At 55.7% G+C, this 19893-nt stretch overlaps 2 protein-coding genes across 2 annotated transcripts; both read right to left on the bottom strand.

Annotated features, from left to right (window-relative positions):
• Positions 1-2511: 2511 nt before the first annotated feature.
• Chrnd (cholinergic receptor nicotinic delta subunit) lies at positions 2512-12694 on the bottom strand. The gene is made up of 12 exons (XM_004662249.3): positions 12643-12694; positions 12252-12397; positions 11869-11913; positions 10717-10826; positions 10409-10564; positions 10149-10258; positions 8278-8478; positions 6738-6849; positions 6547-6661; positions 4662-4866; positions 4455-4573; positions 2512-2774 (listed from the first exon to the last, which is right to left on the bottom strand). The coding sequence occupies exons 1-12, from the start codon at positions 12692-12694 to the stop codon at positions 2592-2594; spliced, it is 1554 nt and encodes a 517-aa protein (XP_004662306.1). The 3' UTR covers positions 2512-2591.
• Positions 12695-14626: 1932 nt separating this feature from the next.
• Prss56 (serine protease 56) lies at positions 14627-19298 on the bottom strand. Its single transcript, XM_004662219.2, is given in 13 exon segments — positions 14627-14848; positions 15160-15266; positions 15606-15668; positions 15763-15912; positions 15993-16169; positions 16349-16511; positions 16760-16902; positions 17120-17279; positions 17365-17464; positions 17789-17978; positions 18090-18143; positions 18438-18545; positions 19136-19298. Coding segments are annotated over 13 exon segments (1740 nt in total). The 5' UTR covers positions 19239-19298.
• Between the last annotated feature and the right edge of the window lie 595 nt (positions 19299-19893).

The following is a 19893-nucleotide window of genomic DNA, read 5'->3' as shown; positions in this document are numbered from 1 at the left end:
GCTGTGTGGCTTTTGGCCTTTAGGCTTGTGCTTCCCTCTCTCCCTCTCTCTCCCCCACCCCCCCCTCTCTCTGTGTGTGTGTGTGTGTGTGTGTGTGTGTGTGTGTGTGTGTGTGTGTGTTTGGTCCTGTGAAGGCAGGCCAGCTTCTTCTGCCATTACTGAGCTTTCCCCTGGATCTGTGAGCTGCCTCCATAACTGTGCCTGGTCTGGAAGTTCATCTCAGCGAACCTGAAGCTGTCTGCTACACTCCCCGTTCAGCTTTGCAGTGTCTCCACCTCTTCGCCCACCTTCGCCAAAGGTCAGCAATGGTCTCTATGGTCAGGAAGTGGTGTGACAGTGGCCCTCTGCACACACAGCTACTATCCCCTTTCTTTCCACAAGTCTGCAAGGTAAAAGGGCAACTGGGAGACTTCTCTGATTTGCAGTATACTGCCTTCTCCCAGTGAAGGTTCTTACTCAGGTTTGCTCCCCTCTGTGCTCTGGGAGAGAGCCCCAGAAGCTGTCTGGCATTCTCATCAGGGAGGAGTGGAAACTTCTGGGAGGGTCAAGGGTGGAGAGGTGGGACCAACGAAGAGAGAAAAACATCACTTGTTGTTCCAGAAGGTTCTTCCTTGCCATGTTCTGTTGCAAGAGGTGGGCAGGCAAGTAAGAGTCGCCCCTTTGTATCCACAGGGGTTGTTTTCAGGACTCCCTCGGATACCAAAATCTGCCAGTGACCAAGCACATTGGGTACCATTGTGTAATATGTGCACAGAACCTGCCCAACCCTGCATACTTTAGCTCAGATCTAGATTACTTATCTGTGGGGTTTTGAATCAGGCTCCCCCATAAGCTCATGAATGCTGGATCCTCAGCTGACTGCAGTTTGGGAGGTGGAGCCTTGCTGGAGGAGGTGTGCTCCCTTGGGTGGACCTGGAGGGTAATTAGCCACTAGCTTGCCAGGGTTAGTTCAGCCTGCTCTCCTGCTGCCACCTGCCATCTGCTGTGGCAGAGGTGATGTCCAGCTCTGCTCATGCCATGTTTTCCTCTGCTGCCAATGAAGCTTCCCCTTGAGACTGTAAACCAAGATAAACAACTTTCCTGCCATCTGGCTTGGATGCAGGCGTCCTAGGCACCATTGGGTCCCAGAGACCCATCTTCTGTAACTGAGGTCCAAAACTGAGGACCTCTTAAGTTTATGGGACACGGGTGCATCTGCTCCCACTGGCAGATTCAGTGTTCACAACACCCCGTGGGCAAGGTGTATTGTACATGCAGCGCCCAGATGGGAAAAGTGACGGGCCTGGGGTGCAGCTCACCAGTAGAGTGCTTGCCTGGCATATGCAAGCTTGGCCAGTGAGTTCCGGGTCACACTTCTAGTGAGAAAAACCACCCAAGCTCTGTGGCCTAAAACATTTATCTGCCACAGTTTCTGCGAGTCCCGAGCCCAGGAGCAGCTGAGGTGTCACACGTCTGCAGGCCCTGCCACGGCAGGGTCAGGAGGAGCCAGTTCCCAGGTCCGCCACATGGCTTGTGCCAGGTGGCGTCTCTGCAGGGTGTCAGCACCCCAGCCGACTCCCCAAAGTGAGCGCTGACGGCATGAGCTCCAGCGCAGGAGGCATGAGGCCTAGTTCTTGGAAGTGGCATACCATCACTTCTGCCTCATTCTACTGGGTAACACAGTAGTGGGCACAGAGTGGCAGGGAATGCCCCAGAGCATGAATCAAGGAGGTGGGCGTCATGGACCATCCTAGAGGTGGCTATACCCACAGACCCAGTCCCCCAGTTCCCCCGGGCTAGAGCGGAGTGCTGGCTCCCTTTGGGGTACAGTTCACAGCTCTAGCCAACACAAAGCCTGAGTGCCCATTTAAATGTGAGTTTCAGACAAACAACGAATAATTGTTCAGCATAAGTGTGTCCCAAGTATTGCACGTCAGCCCTACTTTGGGGAGCAGGAGGAACTTGGGGTGAGGGTAGTCTAGTGGAGCTGGTTTCTGATGCTCTAGGATGTGTGTGTGTGTGTGTGTGTGTGTGAGAGAGAGAGAGAGAGAGAGAGAGAGAGAGAGACCTTTGGGATTTGGTGGACCCATCTTCCCACAAGGACCCAGACAGAATAGCCAAGGCATCAAGGGTTAGGAGATGACGCTCTGGACTCTGATGTTCCCCCCGCCACTCACCCCATGCAGACCACAACCTTCCCCAGGGGCTTAGAGAGGGAAGTATCTTCCTTGGGCCTCAGGTGGGCATGAGACGCCTGAATTTGAGGGGTGGGCGGGGGAAGGACCACAAGGAGCTAGGAAGCTCCGATTGTGACCTGCTGTCCCCTCCTAGCAGGGGAAGAGAAGACGCTCTGGTTAGCTGGGGACCCTTCACAGTGCTCTCCCCAAGAGGTCAAGCCAAGTGGCCCCTGACCGTGCCTTTCTACCTCTCATCACACCTTCCTCGACTCCCCCCAGCCATACTCTCAGCCTATCTCAGGTGTCTCCTTCTTTTATTTGGAAAGAAATTGCAAATGGTCAGGCTGGTGTTCCTCCCTCACCCTCAGCTCAGCCTCACAGCAGCAGCCAGGCCCCAGCACAAGGCCGGGAGCTGGCTTTCCCTTCAGGCCCACCCTACATGAAGCGCCTGTCCTTCTCATCATAGGAGAAGGGGTCCCCAGGAAAAGGTTGGGGTGGGGGCTGGTTATAGACGCCTTGCAGGAAGATCCAGGCCGTGCCCACCAGCATGATGGGCGTCACGACAAACAGGCAGAGGCGGTCTACTGTGCGGGCCACCTGGTTCCAGTTATCCTTCTCCTGGAAGTGAGGGCAGACACGACAGGGTAAGGAGGAACTTCCAACCACAGGCCCACACCCCCACACCAGGGCCCAGCAATAGAGACAGAAGCCTGGCCTCTGTATGGCCCTATGGGGGCTGCCTTTCTGATTGACAACAGACAGGATGGGTCAGGATGAGCTGTCATTGTCCCCAGGGAGGGCCCAAGCCCCTGTGGACATAAACATACCAGGGCATGGTGCCTGTCCAGGAGAGAGCAAGGACAAAGCCACCTCTCTGCTTTGCTGCCAGGCTTCTGGAGCCTGGGGACAGCAGGTGGTCTTGCCTCTCACAGATACTTCCAGCCATATGGGAACAGGAAGGGCACAAGGAGGAATTCATCCCCCCCCCCCCCGTGTGTGTGTGTGTGTGTGTGTGTGTGTGTGTGTGTGTGTACACGCAGGTGCTTGCATGCCACAGTGTGCATGGAGAGGTTGGAGGACTTCTGGGCATTGGTCCTTCCCTCCTTGTTTGAGGAATTCTTATTGTTCATCAATTTGTTTGCCAGTGTAACTGGCCCATGAGCTCCTGGGAGAGTCTACTGTCTCTGCCTCCCAACTTCAGGCTTCTACTTAAGGTCTGGAGATCCAAACTCAGGTACACACACTTGCTGGGTAAGCACCTTATCTACTGAGCCATTGCCCCAGTCCCCCCACCCCAGAGAGAACTGCAAAATGTTGGCCAGGTGTGGTGGCACATGCAGGAGGATTGCTGTGAGTTCAAGACCACCCTGAGACTACATAGTGAATTCCAGGTCAACCCGGGCTTGAGTGAGACCCTACCTCAAAAACAAACCAACAAAAACGAGGGGGAGGGGCTAGAGAGATGGCTTAACAGTTAAGGCACTTGCCTGTGAAGCCAAGGGACCCAGGTTCGATTCGCCAGTACCCATATAAGCCAGATGCACAAGGTGATGCACGCATCTGGAGTCCATTTGCAGTGGCTTGAGGCCCTGGTGAACTCATTCTTTCTATCTGCCTTTCTGTCTTTCTCATAAGTAAACAAATATCTTAAAAGGTGTACACCTTTAAGCCCAGCACCTGGGAGGCAGAGGCAGGAGAACTGCCGTGAGTCCCAAGCCACCCTGAGACTACATAGTGAGTTCCATGTCAGCCTGGGCTACAGCAAGACCCTTCCTCAAAAAAAAAAAAAAAAAAGCTGTACAAGCATGAACGACTGCAGATGGCTATCTTTGATTGTTTTTCTGGGGGTAGGGTGGGGTGGGGACTGAGCTCGGGGGGCATGGCGTAGTGGCAGAGCGCTTGCTTAGCATGCACAAGCCCTGGGTTCAATCCTCAGCATCACTAACTTGAAATAATAGAATACAGCCAGGCAAGGTAGTGCCTGCCTTTCACTCCAGCACCCCAGAGGCAGGAGAATCACTTTGAGTTCATGAGTTCCAGGTCAGCCTAGACGACAGTGAAATCCCACCTCATAATAATAACAACAATACAATAACATAAACATTTGGCATTCTTGTCATATCAAGCTTGGAGCTGTGCAGAAGGCAGGATCTAGACTATGTCCCTGGCAAGGTGGGGCTGTGTGTCCACCCCTAAGTGTGCCTGTACCTACCACGCCCTCCCTTGTCTAAGTGGGTATTGAATGTGAGGGAAATGCCCCCCCTGCACCAGTGCCCGTGGCAAGCTTGGGTCACTCACCTCATTGTAATTGTTCTGGTCCCTCATGTGGCTGACGATGAAATTTGCTCCGTCCACTGCTGGCTTCATCTCGTTGAAGAGCTCCTGCTGGGCCTGCTCAGAACTGGCTGGGGGGTGGCCTGTGGACAAGGGACAGAGGCAGGAGTGATGCCTGCCCCTGCCCACCTCCTACAGACAAGCCAAGCCCCAAGACCACCTGTCACGCACGTGCTGTGGTGAGGCGCCGGGCCAGCCCATGTCGCTCAGATTGCTTCTCAAACATGAGGTCACTGCGGGACTTGAGTGAGAAGTACTCCTCGGCCTTGGAGATGTAGCCCAGGGAACTGCTCCTCCGAATCAGAGCACTGGGGCCGGGGCCTTCTTCTGACGGGCGGGACATGCGCAGAAACTTGGGCAGGGTCTCTAGGAAGACCTTTGGCAGCCAAGGAGAGTTAAGAAAGTCATTTCAGGGCTGGAGAGATGGCTTAGTGGTTAAGCACTTGCCTGTGAAGCCTAAGGACCCCGGTTTGAGGCTTGGTTCCCCAGGACCCACGTTAGCCAGATGCACAAGGGGGCGCACGCATCTGGAGTTTGTTTGCAGTGGCTGAAGGCCCTGGTGTACCCATTCTCTCTCTCTTTCTCTGCCTCTTTCTCTCTCTGTCTGTCGCTCTCAAATAAACAAAAATATTTTTTTTAAAAAAAGCCATTTCAGGGCTGGGAAGATAGCTCAGTGGATAAAGATGCTTTTTTGCAAGGCCAGCTGGCCCAGGTTTGATTCCCTACTACCCATATAAAGCCAGGTGCACAAAGTGTTGTATGCATCTAGAGTTTGTTTGCAGTGGCTGGACACCCTGGCACACCCATTTTCTCTCTCTCTCTCCCTCTTTCCCTCTCTCGCTCTCTCAAATAAATAAATAAATTTTTTAAGATCTTTCTTTGTTGTTTTGGTTTTTCAAGGTAGGGTCTTACTCTAGCCCAGGCTGACCTGGAATTCACGATAGAGTCTCAGGCTGGCAGCGGACTCCTGGGTGCCGGGATCAAAGGCGTGCGCCACCACGCCGGGCCGCCTTCCCTTTTCTTTCGCTTGATGTTTCTCAATGCTGGAAACTGAACCCAGGGCCCGACTCACACTAGGCTAGTGCTCTGCCACTGAGCCGTCCTCCCGCTGCTGCCTGCTTTTCTCTGCAGCATCATGAGGATACAATGGAGGGAGCGAGTCTAGATGGTAGCTAGCTATGTAGTCACTGTCCTCGAGTGCGGGTACAGACGCTTTCAGAGGTCCACCTCTAAGTGGAGACAACCTGGAGCTGTAACTCCTTCGAGCAGGAGCACTGCGGCAGGCAGAAGCCACTCAGAAGGGCCTTATCTCCCACTCTCTCCATTGCCCCTGCGTCTCTTACAAAGCCGTGGCGGCGCACGCCTTTGATCCCAGCACTCCGCTCGGGAGGCCAAGGTAGGAGGGTCGCTGTGAGTTCCAGGCCACCCTGAGAGTGAATTCCAGGTCAGCCTGAGCTAGAGCGAGACCCTACCTCGGAAAAAAAAAAATCGATTAATAGGTTGATATTGTATATATGTAAGTACAAAGATTGAGATGGGGAGGTAATGTGATGGAGGATGGAATTTCAAAGGGGAAAGTGGAGGGGGGAGGGAATTATCATATAATCATGGAAAATGCTAATAAAAATTTAAAAAAATAAAAAAATTTGAAAAACCAGATACACAGTTCCCCCAGAAACTCCCACAAATGGACCCTTCACTTTGATCCATGATATCCACAGTGCACCCCACCCCCGGACCTCGGTACCCCATCTTGTTGCCTGTGGCATGGTGCTAACAACTTCTCTATTGAAGCCCGGATTCTCATCAAACCCATCTGCTCGTCCTTTTTCTGGTCACTTCTCCCAGCAGATAGGTCCTGGACATTACCCCAGACAGGTTCCGTCTTGCTCCCTCCTTTCCCATGGCACATCCCCTCCCCCCACAGAAGGAAAACTTGTGAACAGGTTTCCTGTAGGGCCTCCCACGCTGGCATTTCTGTGGCCAGTGGTTCTGCCCAGAGAAGCCCGTTCGGTGCCCTTTGCCCTTTCAGCCGTGGCTACTGCCAGCACCTCACCTTCTTGATGCCCTCGGACAGCACGTGGGTGCTGGGGGTCCGGAAGTGGATGTTGAGGACGATGACGCAGATCATGACGACCATGGTAACCAGCACCATACCGAAGAGCAGGAACCTGTGGGCACACACTGGGTCTGGAGCAGGGGTGGGGGACACAGTATGCCACAGGGCATGGGCGGGGCCGAACTCACTTGCCCACGAGCGGGATGGCCATGGAGGTGGCGGGCAGCCGCTTGGAGATAAGCAGCAGGAAGACGGACTGTGCCAAAAGCACGGAAATGGCCACCGACGTCTTCTCGCCACCTGAAGAGTCAGCCTGGCTGGAGGGTCTGGCCTCGAGCCCACAGGGTCCCCACCCACCCCCCCCCCCCGTGCCATGGTGGCCCTGCCACCATTATTCACAATGCCGCCATGCCCTGATAAACAAAGGACAAGGCCCTGCTGTCCCTGGCTCCCACTGGGTGACTTAGACAAATAACCTCTCTCTGCTTGTTTTCTCAAAATGCCATGAGCGGGGCTGGTGAGATGGCTTAGCAGTTCAGATGCTTGCCTGTGAAGCCTAAGGACCAGGGTTCGATTCCCCAGTGCCCATGTAAAGCCAGATGCTCAAAGTGGCACAGGCATCTGGAGTTCATTTGCAGTGGCTGGAGGCCCTGGCGTGCCCATTCTCTATCTGCCTCTCCCTCTCTCCTTTTCTCTCAAATAAATAATAAATATGTTTTTATTTTTTTGGTTTTTTGAGGTAAGGTCTCACTCTAGCCCAGGCTGACCTGGAATTCACTATGGAGTCTCAGGGTGGCCTCGAACTCACGCTGATCCTCCTACCTCTGCCTCCCGAGTGCTGGGATTAAAGGCGTGAGTCACCACGCCTGGCATAAATATGTTTCTTAAAATGCCATGAACATGGTGCTGGGTAAGTGCCCACCAAACACTAGCTATCACCATTAACCTACTCTCTTCCACTCCACTGAGTCACTCCCTCCTCAGAAGAACCCAGGGCATCCTGGTAGACCTCCAACATGTAGCTCCTCACACAGGGACCCCCCAACTCAATGCTGCCTGCACTTCCTGTCCAGCTTCTGCCCTGTGCCACAGCTTCCCTGCCTCAGCTTCCCACCATGGGCATTGCTCCCCTAACCATGCTGCCTTATAAAGTTCCACCCACACCCCAAGTTGCCTCAAGCTCCACCTCCTCTAGGGTTCCCCTAATCCCACTAAACTGGAATGTCCCCCCCCCCACCCAGCCCAGATCACCCCTTGGTCTTATGGCTTGACCCTATCTGCCAATGGCAGGGGCTTAGGTGGCCTTTGTGTCTGGAACTCACTGTGCCTTGTTCATAGTATCTAGACCCTCTCCCCTTCCACCTTTCCTTATTAATCCCTTGGATCAGCAGCGGATCGCCTCCTCAGTCCCAGGCCCACTGATGTTGTATTGATGGCTTAGTCTCTCTGTTCTAACAGCAGACAGTCCAGAGTTCTCTCTGTCCCCAAGAAGACCCTCCTGGGAGACACGAGTGGCACCCAGGAGGAGCCCCGTCCTGTCCACTGGGTTTGCCCATGGGTCACAGACTCCTCCCTGGCTTCCCTCAGGCCTTTCCTTCCCCATTCTCCAGGAGAGGTGATCCCATGAGGATCCAGAGGAAGAGAGGGCCAGGGTGTGAGTGCCTGTGCTGGGTAGCCTTGGAAGAGGCGGGGGGCAGGGGAGGGGAGGAGAGGGGGCCTGAGGCTCACAATCGCCAGGCAGGTAGAAGACCAGGTTGATCATGAAGGAGATGAGCACACAGGGGACCAGGATGTTGATGATGTAGAAGAGCGGCTTGCGGCGGATGATGAGGTAGAAGGTGACGTCCTGGTAGCTGGTGCTGTCCATGGAGGCACTGGGGTCCACGTTGATCCTGGCTGGCCGGTGCACTATCTCCCATTCCCCGTTCTCTGAGGGTGGCACATAGCTTGGCTTTAGGCCAGGCAAGGGGAACCCAAGAGGGACCGGATGAGGCGCTGGGGTGGAGAAAGCCAGGCCAGGGTGTTGAGGCAAGGAGGTGTCTTGAGCACCTGTCCCTAGGGATTGGGCTGGCGGGTTCAGTCCCCGAGGAGGAAGCTTCAGTCTGACTGGCGTGCACGCAGGGGTATGTGTGGTCTCTCCTTGAAAAACTCAAAGCTGAGGCCACATAAAATTCAAATGGCAAGTATATTTTGGCTCAAAAGATATCACAAGCCAAAAGTACATTATGTATAGAATAAAGAGTTTTAAAAAACATGCTCTCAGTCTTTGGACTTGTAGTTCAGACTGGCCTGAACTTGCTACATGCTGGGGTTACAGGCATGAGCTACCACACTTGGCTTTTTGGTTTGCAAGTTGTTTTGCTTTGGTTTTGTTTGTTTGTTTGTTTGGTTGGTTGGTTTTTTTGAGGCAGGGTCTCACTCTAGCCCAGGCTGACCTGGAATTCACTATGTAGTCTCAGGGTAGCCTCGAACTCACTGAGATCCTCCTACTTCTGCCTCCCCAGTGCTGGGATTAAAGGCGTGCGCCACCACACCTGGCCCTTTGGTTTTGGGTTTTGAAGCAGGGTCTTGCTCTACCCCAGGCTGACCTGAAACTCACCCTGTACTCTGCTGGCCTTGAATTCACCGTGATCCTCCTACCTTAGCCTTCTGAGTGCTGGAATTGAAGGTATGCACTACCATGCTGGATGTTTCTTTTTTTGTTTGTTTTTGTTTTTTCAGGTAGGGCTTCCACACTAGACCAGACTGACCTGGAATTCACTATATAGTCTCTGGGTGATCTTGAAATCAGGGCAATCCTCCTACTTTTGCCTCCTAAATGTTGGGATTAAAGGTGTGTGCCACCACACCCAGCCTCTTTTTTTTTTTTTTTTTTTTGAGGTAGGGTCTCACTCTAGCCCAAGGTGACCTGCAATTCACTCTGTATTCTCAGGGTGGCCTCAAACTCATGGCGATCCAGCTACCTCTGCCTCCCAAGTGCTGGGATTAAAGGCGTGCACCACCACACCTAGCTTCTGACTCTTGAGTGCTAGGATTACAAGTGTAAACCAGCATACTCATTTGAGCTTGAGTTAACAATGAAAACACTGTTGACGTTACCTGGCCACTCCATCTTGGCCTGCATCTTAGGTAGCTGAGTGTAAAACTACTTCCTAGTATGAAACTATTAGACTGTATTCAGCTCACGGGCCAGCCTTGGTGGTCCCAAATACATACCAGCAGCCCCTAGGGCCCCACTGCCCTGGGAAAGCTGGAACAGCGTTGGAAAAATAGTCCTATGTTGGCAGAAGATCTACTGGACAGGGCAAGCAGCAGGCCCCACAGATCTGAGCTGGTCACAGATGGTGACACATCCTCCATTCCTAGCCCATTCCCAACTCCACCCTGGCCTTTGCAGGTGCAGAAAAGCCCAACCACCCCCTTGGTGTTGGTGACATCCATTCTCAGAGACTGCCACACCCACAAGAATTCCCTGGAGGGGGTGATGGGGGGCCCTGAACCACCACGTGAGTTGGTGTCCTGGCTGCGTGTGTGTGAAGGACTGGCATGGCTATGTGCGTCCGTGAAGGCCGGCAGGTCGCAGCGGCTGCTGAAAGCACCTGTGAAGCCCTCAGGGTCTATGATGATCCACTCGATGGGGTAGGTGCGGCCATCTTCCTTCTCCTGTTTCAGGTTCAGGGTGATCTCCTTGGCAGTGTACTTCAGTGAACTGCAGAGGGCAGAGGGGTACCGTCAGCGGCCAAAGGTGGAGCAGTTAAGAAAAGCCATGACGGCACCTCTGTCTGTGAGTGTTTCATTCACCTCCTCCTTCTCCCTAGCAGGGTGCCCTGGGGTGAGGGACCTGGAGAAGTAGACACACCTGAACTTGAGGGAGCAGTTCTGCCAGTCAAAGGGGAAATAGGTGACGGAGATGGGGCAGGAGGAGCGGAAGATGGCAGGTGGCAGCCAGTACACATAGCCCGAGTCAGAGATGAGCACGTTGCATGAGTAGGAAATCTGGAAGGAGCCATCGTTGCTAGAAGGGACAGAGACAAAGATCAACGTATGCCCTGGCCAGAACTGGAGGGATAGAGGAGGAAGGGCAGGCAGGGGCTTGGAGGGGAGGCTGGGAACATAAGGAAGGGAGGCAGCACGAGGGAAGAGAGGCGAGGCAGGGCTCTGCTCAACTTGTTCTCCAGGACAATATCGGGGAGCCACACCCTATCAGGGGGCAGGCGCAGGACAGTGATGTTCCCAAAATCGTTGGCATCCCACTGGAGCCGGCTGTCTGTCCAGCCCTGGAAGCCCAAAAGGAACATCAGTGGTAGGCTCTGCCACTGGGCACCTTCCCCATGGCCTCCACTCCCCTAGGGAAAACTGAAGGGCACACGAGGAGTTAGATAAAGAGCGAGGACTCGGGTCTACCACAGACAGAGCTGTGTAGGATGTGCACAGCTCCATTAAGAAAGGTGGAGTTCCCTGGTGGAAGGGTTGTTTCTGTACTAAAAACTTCTAATCTAAAAAAAGAAAGAAGAAAGGGCTGGAGGGATGGCTTAGCAGTTAATACGTTTGCCTGCGAAACCCAAGGACCCAGGTTCGATTCCCCATACCAACGTAAGCCAGATGCACAGGGGTGCATGCGTCTGGAGTCGGTTTTCAGCAGCTGGATGCCCTGGTGTGCCCATTCTATCTGTATCTGCCCCTCTCTCACACTCAAAATGGATAAATAAATAGAAAAAAATGTTTTAAAGGGCTGGAGAGATGGCTTAATGGTTAAGGCACATGCCTGCAAAGCCTAAGGATCTAGGTTCAATTCTCCAGGTCCCATGTAAGCATTATGATGGCACATGCGTCTGGAGTTTGTTTGCAGTGGCTAAAGGCCCTGGCACGCCCTTTCTCTCTCTCTCCCCATCTCTGTCTCTAGTAAATAAAAAAAAATCCTAAAAAAAATACACTTAGCCGGTCATGGTGGCGCACGCCTTTAACCCCAGCACTTGAGAGGCAGAGGTAGGAGGATTGCCATGAGTTCAAGGCCACCCTGAGATGACAGAGTTAATTCCAGGTCAGCTTGGACCAGAGTGAGACCCTACCTCGAAAAACCAAATAAATAAACTTCTGACATTCTGACTAAACTACTTAAACTACTAACTTGTCATGAGAAGCAGGACAGTGATGATTTTCTCACAAATGAACCCTAATCTTCTAGGTGCCCTCAGAGGTGGGGAGAAAGGCAGTTGGAGCTTTTCTGTTGGGAGGAGCCGAGCCAGCGTGCACGGCAGACTGGCCATGCCTAGTGGAAGTCAGCACAGGAGACCACGGTCCCAAGCGGGGCGTCCTTACGTGTTCTATCCACACGTTGGTAGTGAGGGTCTCCTCTACTTCTTTCTGCAACCAGAGAGAAGGGCCATCCCTCATTCTTTTATCCCCACTCAGTCACCAGACACCTAATCCTGCAGACCCAGGGAGCCATGGCAGCTTGCTCAAGCACTCAGTCAGGGTGAGGGGCACATCATAGGGCAGCGGGCCGATGGCCTGTGAGGTGAATTATATATAGTTCGGGAGGGTTAGGGCTACAGGACTGTAACACCACTGGGCATGGAGGGGTCTGAACACATCTCGGGAAAGGGGAGCTATCACCAGTCAGGCTGAGGTTCTGAGCAGCTGTCTGCCCTCCTTCCTCCCTGCCCAGTTCAGCCCAGCCCAGCCTGGAGGGGACCACTCACTAGGGAGATGAGGTTGGAAAGGGTGAGGGCCAGAGAGATGTCCACACTGTCCTCCTTGCGGTCCACCGGCCGGAGTTCCTTGTTGTAGCCCTTCTCCTCAAACAGGTACTTGATCAGTCGCTCCTCTTGGTTCAGGCCCCGGGTTCCTGGGAGGGTTGGGGATGGGAGCAGGCACCAGGCATTGGGCCCAGGAGGGAACGTGCACCAAGGTCCTGCTGAGCCAGCCACAGGCTGGGCTGAGCAGAGTGGGGAGACACTCCTTAGGAGTGCGGACCCTGGAGGTCAGGAAGGGCAGGGTGGTAATGGGAACGGGGGGGTGTAATCTCAGGAAGAGGGCCATGCAGTATGGCACCAGGTGGATCCACAGGCAGGACATCATGTCCACCCTTACCACACACAACCAGGGCAGCCAGCAGCCCCAGTGTGAGCATGGGCTTCTCCATCCCCCGCCTCTGACCGGGTGCCTCCTTCTGCCCCTCTGTTCTGCCAGCAGTGGAATGAGGGTGGGCACAGGGAAGGGGCAGCCACAGCCGGAAATGCAATCTGACACTTCCAGACAGGTGACGAGGGGGTGCGGAATGCCAGCCAGGGCAGGAGCCCAAGGACAGAAAGCAGAGATCCCAGACTGGGACTGTCACAGCTAATGGGGAGGGTGGGGGCTGGTGGAGACAGCCGGAGCAGCACCGGGAGTCAAGGAGAAGGGTGGTGACACGCAGGACAGCTGCTGCCACTTGAGAGGCAAAGGCTGTGTTCAGATGGGGGCTTAGCCACTGCTGCGCCTCTTTAACATTTTAGAAGCTTATTTACTTTTTTATTTGTGGCGTGTGTGTGTGTGTGTGTGTGTGTTATATGACATGTGTGAAGTTGTGCATATATACAGAGGCTCTTCTGCATTGTTTCCTGTAACAGACACTCTAATTTGGAGCACACACAGTTTTTCAGTGACCCCGGATGACCAGACATCTGCCTCTCTCTGTCCCTTTCAGCACTGGGGCTACAGATATGTGTGGCCACACTCAGTTTTTTTTTTTTTTTTTTTTGAGATAGGGTTTCACTCTACTTCAGGCTGACTTGGAATTTACTATGTAATCTCAGGGTGGCCTTGAACTCATGGTGATCCTCCTACCTCTGCCTACCAAGTGCTGGGATTAAAGGCATGTGCCACCACGCCTGGCTTCATGTATATATACATACATACATATATACATACATACATACACACATATATATATGTACACACACATACATATATATATATAATTTGCTTATTCACTTTTAGTTTATTTTTATTTATTTATTTGAGAGCGACAGCCAGAGAAAGGAGAGAGAGAATGGGGGCGCCAGGGCTTCCAGCCACTGCAAACCAACTCGAGACGTGTGTGCCCCCTTGTGCATCTGGCTAACGTGGGTCGTGGGGAATCAAGCCTTGAAACGGGGTCCTTAGGCTTCACAGGCAAGTACTTAACTGCTAAGCCATTTCTCCAGCCCAATTTCCTTATTTATTTGAGAGAGAGAAAGAGAGAGAGAAAATGGCACACCAGGGTTTCCAGCCACTGCAAATGAACTCCAGAAGCCTGCGCCCCCTTGTGCATCTGACTTACGTGGGTCCTGAAGAGTCAAACCAGGATCCTTTGGCTTTGCAGGCAAACGTCTTAACTGCTAAGCCATCTCTCCAGCCTACACCCAGCTTTTTTTGTTGTTGTTTTTGTTTTGTTTTTCAAGGTAGGATTTCACTCTATCCCAGGCTGACCTGGAATTCACTATGTCATCCCAGGGTGGCCTTGAACTCACAGCAGTCCTCCTACCTCTGCCTCCTGAGTGCTGGGATTAAAGGTGTGCGCCTGGTCACACCCAACTTTTTTATATGGGTGCTGGGGATTGAACTCAGGTTCTCATGCAAGCGCTCTGGTTTTGGTTTGTTGAGATGGGATGGGATCTCCATCTGTAGCCCAGGTTGGCCTCAAATTCAGGCCAATACTCCTGCCTCAGCCTCTAGAGCACTGGAATTTCAGGCACAAGCCACCATTCCTGGCCCCTTCCAGCTTCTTTGTGACTGCTATTAGATGCTTCCGGAGGCTGGATCCCGCCTGTCCCGCCCCATCTAAGTGCCATTTCAAGAAAGCTCGAGATGGTTCTCGTGGGTTATAAATAACATTTATTAAAGCAGCTGTGATTGTCTGAGCACACATTTGAGAAGACATGGGAGGCCCAGGAACTGCTCCATTTACAAATACCCGGCTAACTGGAGCACTGATGTTTTGTAGTCCCTGGGAACTCCCTTAGCTCCTGGGGGCAGTGGGACCTCCCCAAGGCTGCCCTGCTGGGTGGTCCTGAGGGTTAAGTGGGTGGTATTCCTTCCTCCCCAGCCCTGAGACCTACCCCACACACCCGTCCAGAGTCCCTCAGGTTCCTTCTGTCAGGACAGCCAAGCGGAAGGCCTGTAGGGCCTGCACCATCAGTCTTGGGAGGCTGTGAGCCAGCGTAGAAGGTTCCAGGCCCACCAGGCCACTAAAGACCACATTCCGGCCTCCCAAGTCGGCCCTCACCCAAGCTCTGAAGAGACCAGTGAGTGTTTTGGAGCCTAGATCTGCCAGCACCTGCAGAGGGAGAGGGTCAGAGACCCCAAACCCACTCCTGAGTGGGAATCCTTGGGGTCACACCCTTCTCCTAGAGCCCAGGAACTCACCTAGGCCCTTTCCTCTCAATCCTGCTAATTTCCTGCACATTTAGACACCCCCCGGGACTCCTTACACTCAAACTTTTCCACTTCCCCTCTTCACACGCACCCAGCACCTGGCTAAAAACCCCCTCTGCCCACTTCCGTTAGACCGCTCCCACCCGTCAAAATTGTACCCTTGCCCCTTAGTGGACCCAGGCCATTATGAGTTTAGGCAGCCTGGGGACCCACCTCATGAAAGTCCATGGCGAGGTGTTCTGCAGGGACCTGTAGGATCCAGGCATATGCTCCTTGAAGGGTGGCCAACTTCTGTTGCAGGGGCTCCAGCCCCGGGCAGCCTTCAGGAGGGGGAGAGGTTCGGGGCTGAGAACAATGGGATCCGGGAGCAGACCCCCTCTACATGCTGTGGACGGGGAAATTCAGGCCTGTGGAGGGCAGGTTGCTCACACAAGGCGCAGTGCCTCTGCTTGATAACCACGGGGGCTCAAAGCCACAAGTCCCCTACAAAGCCATCCGCTCTCTCGGGAGGAGAAGAGTGGATCTGCCCTGTTGCCCGGTGATGTAAGTACTTTCCTAGCACACAATCCCAAGTCCCTTCCAGAAGTTTCTCGGGGGCCCCAGCCACCCATCCTCTGCCGCTACTCTAGTTCGAAAAGGCCGGTAGGGGGCACCCTTGCCTTTCGTCGGTCCACGCTGCTCCGGCCTGGGCTTGGGGAACCGCACGCCTGCAGCCCACGAGCCTGGGGAGACGCTGGTGGAGTTAGGGGCGGCGCGCCTCGCGGGGAGAGCGCGGCTCGGCGGCGCAGGGTTGGGGCCAGGGCCAAGGCGGGGTACCTGAGTATAGCCGCTGCTCGTGGGGTTCCCGGAGGGTTGGAGCGGGGCGAGCCTGGGAGGAGGTTCGGCTGCGCAGCCCAGGGCGAGGGCCCAGCAGCTCCTGGGCGCCCCGCAGCAGACCCAGCAGCGTGTGGGCCAGGGACCTCAGCTCTGCGGGTGAAACCAGGGTCAGGGGGTCGTCCCCGGGTGGACACGGCGCCCTCGCCCTCGCCTCGGGGACCGGGACTGACCGCACCGCCGCCGGCGCTGCAGGCACTGCTGGTGCGCCAGGTGGGCGCAGGCGCGCTCGGAGCCCGGGCACGGGCGCGCGTAGAAGGCGCAGAGCCCCGCGGCGTCCTCCCGCGGCTCCTCCGACGGCTCCCACGTTAGAAGTTCTCGGCAGCTGGGCTCGCGGGTGGAGGGGGCTGCTGCAGAGGAGGCAGAAGCCAGCTCGCCTCTTGTTGTTTTTTGAGGGGGCCGTCCCTAGCTGGCCCTGCAGACTTCCCTGGCCTAGAAGGTTGCTGGGGACCCGCGCGGCGAGGTGGAGATGGAAATGGCTGGCCGGGACTGTGTGCGGGACACGGGGACACGCTAGGGGGCCGCTCACCGCTCATCTGCTCCTGCAGCCAGTCCTTGAACACGGCCACGCGGGTGTACACCCCGGGCTTCCCCGGCTCCCCACAGCCATCTCCCCAAGAAGTGACTCCGAAGAGGACCTCTCTCGGGCGTGGGCCTGGCTCAGAACAGGTTAGAGGGCCTCCAGAATCACCCTGCGGGACCAGAGCCGAGAGAGAAGCGCATTCACCCACGCCTCTCCCATACGTCCTCACACTTGGTAGGGCAAGGAGGCTCTGGGCGCCTTTGGGTGTGTGTGTGTGGGGGGGGGAAGGGTTTAACACTTGCTCTTATCTTAGCAACGAGCGCATAGCGGTTCGAAGACAGTGACAGCCTGACCCAAAAGAGAAGGGGGGCTGTCCTGCCGAGGGAAGCAGCACCCTGCGTCAGTCCGAGCTCGTACCTGGCACGAGTCGATGCCCCCCGCCAGGTAACCGGCGCAAAGCATCGTGCTGGGGCGCAGCCCAGGCCCCAGCGACCTTTGGCAGGTGTCGGCGCTGAGCAGGGGGACGCGGGCCTCCCTCACCGCCGCGGACTCTGGCCCATCTGTAGGCAAGCGTGGAAGAGACCCCGGTTTGGAGGGCAGAGGCTGCCCCTCGAGGTCACTGCCCACCTGTCCTCCTCGACTCCTCACCATTTGTGGGGAGCTAATTTGCAGTGTTCCTTTAAACTCTGGTCTCCCCAAACTCCATCACCCTACATCCATCCCACCCCTATCCTTTTCCAACACACCAGGCTCACTCAAGGCCTTGGCTGACGATACCTTCGAAGAGGGCTCCCCAGCCTGCGATGGCACAGGGGGTGCCGGCGGGGGGTTCTCGGGAGCCCTGGGGCAGACACACGGGTCGCGCTGGCCCCGCTGGGCTCACGGGCGTCCACAGCTGGACCAGAGCCAGGTCATTATGGAAGGTCTGCGGGTCAAACTGGGGAGTGGGTGACATGCAAGGTCAAGGCGGGGTTGGGGTGCTGTCCCCAGCCCCGAGGAGCCGAAGAAGCCTACCCGCTCACCTTGGGGTGGGGCAAGATGCGGTTCACCCGCACCTCCTCTGCTTGCTCCCCCTGGGATCCTTCAGCTAGCGTCACAGTCCACAGCAGCTCATTGGAGGCCCTGGAGAGGGCAAGGACAGCGGGGGCGATGGGGGTCCCCTGGAGGCCGCGCCCCTCCGCACACCTGCGCCGCCCAGCCAACCCTTAAGCTGGGCGCTGGTGGACAGAAAGGGAGGACCAGGAAGAGGCAGCACCCAGGGGTGGGCTCTGTGGTCCTCACCGGGCAAGCCCCGGGGCACTCTGCTGCCCTTTGAGGCCCCGGGTCCGGAGCCGGCTTCCGCCAGGGGGCAGCGGAGACCCGCTCTCCCCGGACAGAGACGCTCCACCCAGCCCGCCCGCTTTGTTAACAAAGCTGGCTAGCTGGGTGCCCGGGAGCTCCACCTACCCCACGAAGCAGTGTGCAGCGGTGAGTACCCAGGACGCCGCCACCAGCACGCCGCCGCAGAGAGGCTGCCCGCCAAGCTGAAGCCTCACCAGCCAGGGCCAGGTCCCCGGCGGAGCCATGCTGCCTCCGACTATGCGGCCGTGGGCCCGGGTCACGTTGACAGCGCCTGGGAGCCTCTCGCCGCATGGTCCTAGGACGACAGGAATGACATCAGGAGACATGTTCTAGCTGTTTTCACATCCAGGCCCCTCTGACTCTCAACCCTGGAACTTTTTTTTTTTTTTTTTTTTTTAGGCCTCACCTGGCTCAGGTGGGTCGTGGAGAAGCGGGACTTCTGGCTCGAGGCGTTCAGATCCTGTTGAGAAACAACCCTTTGAACATCACTCCTACCCTCTTCCCGGGGCCTCCAACCTAGGCTGGGCCTGAGCGCCCCTTCTCCCCAACTGCTACCCTCCTTCCCCGCCTTCCAGCACACAGGTTTTGTCCCAGCAGCCACGAACTTTTGGCTATTCACCGGAGCCTATACTGTCCCCACCTCCCTGACTTTGCACATGCTGTGTCCCAAGCCTGTCATGCCCTGTCCACTGGGAGAGCAGATCCACCCGGTCTCGGCCCCCTCTGAGAGTACTGGGGTAACGCTGGGCACAACCTCGGCAGGCATGCAGTCTGTGTTTGATCTCCATCACCGCGCGCTTGACTGCCCACTGGGCACTCCTCTGGGCAGCCTGCAAGGCCTGGGTCCCCTGCGCTGACAGAACTGCTGGGACATGGGATACAAAATCATGTGTGGTCGGGGGGAGGGCCTCAGCCTAGCTCTCCCGAGCGCTGCCCTGGGGGAGAGTATGGGAAAATAGACTAGGCTCCTGGAACACCAGGGAGGGGAGAAGGGGTGTCGGTCCCTACTTCCCAGGCCCAGATACCTCCCTACTTCAGCTGAACTGGGCTGAACTCCCTCAAAAGCATGTGTCCTTAAAAGAATTCAGGGGAAAGTACAGTCCCAGGTACAGACATCCCAGAAGTCAGACCTGTTGTCACAGAGTGACCACAGTCAACGTCTCCATCTTTGAGCCCTGATCGCCAGGGCATGCTGCTCTGGGCACGCTCCTCCCTGCTAAGTCTAGAACCTTCTCTCCGTGCTCTTTGGTGGATGCTTGCTGCCTGTCTTTCCCAGGTGATCAGGTCCCAGCCTCATCTTCCTGTATCCCAGTTCTCACCCTTCTTCCCAGCAGGTGGGCAGAAGAGCCACTGGTCCTCTTAAGTGGGAATAATACGCTCGTCTTTATTGCCCAGGACTCCACCTCTGTGCCCCTCCCTTCTCAGTGGCTCCTGCAGAGCAGCCCGGCTCACCTTGTAGGGTGCTGGGGGACAGGCGCATGAACAGGGGGTGCCCACTGGCCATCCAGAGGTCTGGGAGGGGCCGTAGCAGCAGCAGTAGCACAGGCAGCATCATGGTGACTCAGAGCTGGGGCAGGTCCTCTTTCCTCCTGGAGCCTCCCTGTACTCCTTTCTGTCCCTGGGCACAAGATTTGTGTCCCTCAAACCATCTGAACTCTGTTGTCGCATATTAAAATCACCCGCTCCCCGTGGTCTGTGCCTCACCTGATTCTCACCTCCTGAGAGCTCTCAGGGGACCAGGGCTCAGGGGCTATATAGAGGACAGCGGAGTGGGGGGGGGGGTTGCATGGGAGGGCAGCCAGTACTGGGGGAGAGAATGAGGTAGTGGGCTCGACCCTCACCTTTGAAGTCTCTTCATCCCAGCTCTGAGCCCCCCCTCGTGTCAAAGCAGCCATTGTTTCTGTGGCTGCTTCAAAGGGACTAAGATGGGGAAGGAGAGCTGACGGTTGGGCTGGGGGCCAGGCAGAGAGGAACTGGTGGGCAGGGACTGGGGGGGGGGGGGCGATCCCCATCTGCCTCTGCCCCCTAGGGAGTCCGCTGTTGTGCTGGGGACAGACACTCTTGGAGGGAGGAGGGCAGAGGGTGTGTGGAGAGGGGTCCTCTGCCGTTCCACTCCCTGAAGAAGCCACTGGGCTCCCAGCCCCTCTGCCCCTAATTGCTTGGCAGTGTCCCTTCTCTGTGTGGCCATTTCTAAAGATGATCAAAGTATC

Source organism: Jaculus jaculus, chromosome 4, assembly GCF_020740685.1.
Source record: "Jaculus jaculus isolate mJacJac1 chromosome 4, mJacJac1.mat.Y.cur, whole genome shotgun sequence".
Lineage (NCBI taxonomy): Eukaryota > Metazoa > Chordata > Mammalia > Rodentia > Dipodidae > Jaculus > Jaculus jaculus.
The sequence above is the reverse complement of the archived record's forward strand: the minus strand, read 5'-3'. Positions and strand labels throughout refer to the sequence as shown.